Raw genomic sequence first — 6,451 nt, forward strand, 5'->3', positions numbered from 1 at the left:
TGCCCACCCTCACGTTGGACTGACGTCATGACGTCGTGACGTCACGAGTGACGTTGATTGGAACACATGGGCGTCGGGGAGGAGCTTGCTCACGTGCTATTTTCTCAGAATATCTGTAAAACGTGTTATAAATAGACAATAAATGATGATCACATTGATTTCAATAGTAATATTTTATGTGTGTGTGTGTGTGTGTGTGTGTGTGTGTGTGTGTGTGTGTGTGTGTGTGTGTGTGTGTGTGTGTGTGTGTGTGTGTGTGTGTGTGTGTGTGTGTGTGTGTGTGTACATTACAGAAAATACATTTACAGCTAGGTTGCCAATTTCTTCCAGTCAGGAAAGAGTAGGCCTACCCATTTATCAGGTTACATTTGATAGTGTTCCAGACTCCAGTTCTATCCTGTAGAAGAGTTCTCTCTCCTGATTTGATACAGTTGGTATCCCATCCTGAAAATGCATTTTCTGATTACCAAAGAGACCTCTATATACCCCTAGACAGGTCTTCTGGTGATCAGAAGGTCACTGGTTCGCAAAGTGTCCCTGAGCAAGACACTTGACTTGACTTAACCTATTACTGCTCCCCTGCCCTGAGCCCTCATCATAACCATCTGAGCAGCCATCAGCTGGGTGAAGCTGAAACTGAATTTCCTCCATGGTACTAACAAAGGTACGGAGCCCCGGTGTGGCCATTGACAAAAAAAAATTAAACAACTTGTGGCCTCAAAATTATTATTTTGTGGCTTCGAATTCGAGGCCACATAATTTTTTTTTCGGGTCAATGGCCACTCTGGGGCTCCGCACAAAGGTCTTCCAGTCTTGAAAATATACAAATGGAGACAATGAGAGGATAAGTTAGAGGTCTACCAAAACAGTGAACCCCTGGCACAAAATATGTCACAAAATATTTTCCGGTCGTGGTCTGCGGCCAAATACATTTGGGGGTCCTTGACATGACAATGTTTGAGAACCACTGCTTTAAACAATTTCAAACCGTTTAAGGATTTCTAAAACAGTTCACCATTAAACAAAGTAAGACCAAATGATGTGTCAGACTCTTTTAAACTTATCATAAACAACAAGTAGCCTATACATAATGTGCAGAGAGCTGTTGGCCTGGGGAGGGTCACAACAGCATGGTTACCCTCAAAGGGGCAGTTGTAAATGTGAGATTATAATACATGTATCTACTTATCATATTAGTATATCATTTGACAAACAGCACCATCTGCTGGATGACTGGAAGAAATACAAATACAAATATGTACTCAAAGATATAACCTTTTATCAATCAAATCAAAATAAATGTATTTTAAATATACCTGATATTATATCTATATTCTATCTATATTATTATATTCTATCTATATTATTAATGGGATATTATTGATTTAGCTGCATAGAGTTAAAAACATAGAGTTAAAAATAAGATTAGCTGCCGTCCGCTTGGTTTCCGCATACGGGTCTTGCCAAGGGAAACCCTGCGTCCGGATTGGGTCACAGCCACTACACGTGATCAGAGCCTTAAACCAGAGCTCTGCACACGTGATTAACGGTTGTCACGGTAACGCATTCAGGACCAGCCCGTTCGGACCAATCAGACGCAAGCTGTTTAGAAAGCAGCCAATGAGATTGGAGGGACCGAGGGTTTAAATCCAAACTCGCCTCTCTCAGTTGTTCAGCGTCTCCTCTTGCATTCAGTACAGTTGATTACCGCATACCGACCGTCTTCCAACTAAGCAGCTGAGAACCAGAACAAACAACACTACAACAGACGCCATGGCTCTTCGCGTGTCCAGAGTGAGTACGATTTCTCCTACATTATAATATGAATACTATTGACGTTGTTCTTAATGTGGATTTCAAAGCTGTCGTCTAGCTGTTTCCATGTTAGTCTGTGGTGGTTTTCGCTGCTTTTTACGCTGATTAGTTATCGTCGTGCAAACGGTGTAGTCGTTGATCAAAGGCATAAGCCTAACGGGAATTCTCGCTGACTTCCCCTCAGCTCTGGCTTTATGTGTGCTTGTTTTCAACCATGTGAATTGTATATAACTGAGAAATAAAACGTCTTTTATATTATCCGTAGAACCGTCAGGCTGAGAATATTGCCGTTGGCAAGAAAATGGACGCCACCAAGCCTACGCTTAGGCCCCGAGCAGCCCTGGCTGAGATAAAGAACGTCGCGCCTGGTAAAATCGTTACCCGACAGGATGCGAAAAAGGTAAGTAAAATAAAACTTGGACGTCACGCCAGCCTAGCAACATTAATTTGTATTTTCCAACTTCATGCCTATAACCAAGCCTCTTTTCACCAGCAGGCCGCTAAACCGGAGCCTAAAAACACAGTCCAGGTCAAGGTTGGCCCAACGGTTCCAAAGCCTGATGCTATCGTTCACCCCACTGAGCCCGAAGTGCAGGTAATGGCACCCCCTTTTTTTGTCGTTGGAACACTTCTGAATAGTAACTGAGTGGTTCTCAAACTATTGCATGTCCAGGACCCCCAAAATGATATGCATTTGGCTGCGGACCCCCATTTCAAAATTATTTTGTGGCAGGGATTTTTCAAAAATGGCAGATCTACAAGCTCATAGTGCGGCATTTGGTGCCGCGTTATGAGCTTTTGCATCTGCTATTTTTGAATAGCCAAGTATAAATGATTGTGATGCTAATTTTGATGGGTACCCCCTCAAGGACCCCTGGGGGTCCCCGGACCCCACTTTGAGAACCAATGATTTAAGCTATTATATCATGCTATTGGCAACAGTACTGTGTGGACCATACCACACTTGCAAGTTACATTTTGCAGCCTTGTACCGTGTGAGTAGTGTCAATTTAACATCATTTTTCACCAGTGGTGGAAAGTAATGAAGTAAATTTACTTAAGTACTGTACTTGAGTACCCTTTTGCTGCATTTTTACTTAACTGGAGTGTTTTCAATACTTTTTTACTTCACTACATCTCAGTGGCAAATATTGTACTTTTACACGGAAATGTTGTTGGCCCTTAGAGATTATTGTTACTAACCACTTTGGCTATTTGAAAATAGCCGCTGTGCAGGCTCACAACGCGTTACGTTAGCTTGTAGATCAGCTATTTTCAAAGTGTTTAATATATTAGCAAACGCAACAAAACAAGCAATGAGTACTTAAACTTTTGGTACTCTAAAGTTTTAGTAAGTAACATTTTAATACCGTACTTGTAATGGTGTCTTTCTACATGGTGGTATTGATGCAGTACTTCAACCACTGGTTTTCACAGGGGTACAAATGGACCCATGTTCTCTTTGTACACAACACTCCATGGTAATTCTTTGGCTTTCCTCTACTGCAGGTTGTTGAGTCCCCACCTCCCTCTCCTACACCCGCCTCTCCCATGGAGACATCGGGCTGTGAACCAGCAGACCTTTGCCAAGCCTTCTCAGATGTTCTCCTGGACCTAAACATCAAAGACGTAGACGCTGATGACTATGACAACCCTATGCTGTGCAGTGAATATGTCAAGGACATCTACAAGTACCTTCAGCAACTTGAGGTATGCTGGGCAGGGATTTTGTTCATTCTCTTTCAGGGCTGGGCGATATGGACCAAACCAATGTTGTAATCTACTTGATTTCAAAAGACTTCAACAAATATCCATTATACAAGTTGACAACACGTCATGATGTATTGTCTGCTTGTAGCTTGGCTTTCCTTTAGCATAAAATGATTCTTAAAATATTATATCCAAAATACAAGACTATCTAGTCTTTTATCAAGATGTCTGTTTTTCTCATGCTCTCAATCGGTTGCCTGCATAGGTTAAATGCTTCACTGTTGATGTATGGTATATTTCTGGTACTGGGCTGGCACAACACAAGGTTTCTTAACAATCCTTGATGTACTGACTTAAAATTGCTGTATATTTTTGGTTTTCTTTTCAGGCTGAGCAGTCTGTCAATGCAAGGTATATGGAGGGACAGGAGGTGACGGGAAACATGCGTGCGGTCCTCATTGATTGGCTTGTGCTGGTCCAAGTCAAATTCCGTCTGCTCCAGGAGACTATGTACATGACGGTGGCCATCATTGATCGCTTCCTTCAGGTAAATTTTGTTTTACTACTGAAGAGTAGTGATATTCATGAGTAAAAGTACAAAACCTCAGATCTACAAGGTCACAACACATCATGATCTGGGCTGGCATGTTCTGAGCTTGTAGATATGCTATTTGTATAAAATGTTTATTTAATGGATCTTTTGTATTAATCTGCATGTCTGTCAGATTTAAAGTACATGTACTTGGTTACTTTACACCACTGACTCTTGGAAATTAATTCTGCTCTATAGGACAACCCAGTGCCAAAGACGAAACTTCAACTGGTTGGCGTGACGGCCATGTTCATCGCTTCAAAGTACGAGGAGATGTACCCTCCAGAAATAACCGATTTCACCCATGTGACCGACCAAGCGTACACCACTGCCCAGGTCAGGGCTATGGAGAGGCAGATACTCACTGCGCTGAACTTCACCTTTGGGCGTCCTCTCCCACTCCAGTTCCTCAGGAGGGCCTCCAAAATCTGCCAGGTATGTTTCTACAAAGTAAAACAGGCTGGCTGGCTGAAGTCAAAATTAAATGTATTATGCATGTCCTTACAATATAGAGCCAGACTATATTTAACATCTTAAAAGTTCACTTCATGCATATTGTAAATGTTCTGAAATAGAAACTCTGTCAAAACAATTGGTGGTCTACGACTCAAAAATCAGCATCAAACCCGTCATGCTCTACTGTTCTTTTCTCTTGCTTGAAGGTAACTGCTCAACAGCACACCCTGGCAAAGTACTTCATGGAGCTCACTATGGTAGACTATGATATGGTCCACATCCCTCCTTCCCAGCTAGCCAGTGCTGCCATGGCCCTCACACTCAAGGTCTTCAAATGTGGTCACTGGGTAAGATGCACATTTATGCCTACATATGTTTGACACACTAATGTAACAAATGGTCTAAGACTGGCTGGGGGGGAAGCAACACAGAACCAATGCAAAGACATCAGGGCATTTCATTTGGGCTTGGTTTTCAAAGCAGCGGGCTTGTTGCCTCTGGTGTCCAAGCCTGTACAAGACTTTAGGTTCTCCAGAGGTATCAGTAGCTGGAGATCTGATTGTCTGGCTACTTGCAGTAGGCAGATTCTTCAATGTAGCACTGATGTCACAACATATGTAAATGATGCACATGGCACTTTTAGGAGTGCAATCAACTGATTATAAAATATTTAATTAAGGAAATAATGGCTAGTTTCATCCCAACCCTGTGCTTTGGAGAGGGTTATGTTTGAGCAGTATTTCTCTTTACCTTTAGGACGAGACACTGCAGCATTACATGAACTACAAAGAGGACAGTCTGGTACCGGTGATGCAACACATTGCCAAGAATGTCATCTTGGTGTCTGAAGGCCGGACCAAGCATTTGGTAAGATGACTACTGAACTATGAGCATTATTTGAAGTAGAGGTCCACAAGTGACCTTGTATAAAGCCACATTGATCCTCACATCTCATATTTTTTTCCCCAGTCTGTTTACCGCAAATACGGCAGTCAGAAGCAGATGAAGATTGCCACCATCCCACAGCTCAAGACGTCACTGATCAAAGACCTTGCAAAGCAAGCCACTAAGTGAGCTGTTTTGTCGTCTTTATTTTTGTTTTTAGCACAATGTGCAATTGTTTATAAAGTTCAAAATGTTTGATGCCTATACAATGTTATATTTTAGCACAATCTTGTCTCAGAGATTTCTCTTTTTATGTGCAAGACAATTTTTTTTAAAATAAATCTTTTACCTTAAAATGTATCTTTACCGTGTGTTTATCTACCACTAGAGGATGCTATAACAAAACAAGTCTGTCTGTTGCCCAAGCTCTCTGTTCAAAGGTTTTACTAATTTGACCATCTGCAAGACACTCGGGTTAGGGTTCATATCCATTCCACTGTTGTAGGCCAGACTCTCTCTCTAATTTCTGGGTTCCAGGACAGATGTGCTGTTAATCATGTCCATGTTGTCAGCCAAGCTTATTTTGGTTAACTTGCTGGACAGTGACTAAACTGATCCCTGAGCTTCAAAGTGAACACAAGGTGGCAACATTGCACTGACATATAAACAAGTTTACCTAGCTTTTTTTGAAATTGTGGTCAAGGTTTCCAGTTCCCTGCTGAGTTCAGGACTATTTGTGCTTTTTGGTGTCTTAACAGTTGTCAAAATTAACACAGGTCCCAAGAATATGGCATGTAAGGCTACTCAAGCTTTAGCTCAATAAGCCAGGTTATTTAAGCCTAATGGCCAAACTAGAGGGAGAGCTGTTATCACTTTAGCCAATCCACAGCTGAGGTCCTTGAGGGCTTTAGCACTACATGACCACCTGCCATGTCCCTAGAGACACTGCTCACCAGATCGTCACTGTAGTAGGCCATCACTCATTCATGACGG

General features: G+C 42.0%; 1 protein-coding gene across 2 annotated transcripts; it reads left to right on the forward strand.

The window, feature by feature from the left end:
* Positions 1-1,677: 1,677 nt before the first annotated feature.
* On the forward strand, positions 1,678-5,814 carry ccnb1 (cyclin B1). 2 transcript variants are annotated; one of them, XM_080418827.1, is made up of 9 exons: positions 1,678-1,794; positions 2,081-2,215; positions 2,309-2,410; positions 3,325-3,525; positions 3,914-4,072; positions 4,316-4,552; positions 4,780-4,920; positions 5,330-5,440; positions 5,543-5,814. In XM_080418827.1, the coding sequence occupies exons 1-9, from the start codon at positions 1,774-1,776 to the stop codon at positions 5,645-5,647; spliced, it is 1,212 nt and encodes a 403-aa protein (XP_080274953.1). In that variant the 5' UTR covers positions 1,678-1,773; the 3' UTR covers positions 5,648-5,814. The 2 variants fall into 2 exon arrangements, with proteins under 2 accessions (XP_080274953.1, XP_080274954.1); XM_080418828.1 differs by having other exon boundaries at positions 2,312-2,410.
* The last annotated feature ends 637 nt before the right edge of the window (positions 5,815-6,451 follow it).

The sequence above is a fragment of the Gymnoscopelus braueri genome (assembly GCF_963280865.1).
Source record: "Gymnoscopelus braueri genome assembly, chromosome: 22".
Lineage (NCBI taxonomy): Eukaryota > Metazoa > Chordata > Actinopteri > Myctophiformes > Myctophidae > Gymnoscopelus > Gymnoscopelus braueri.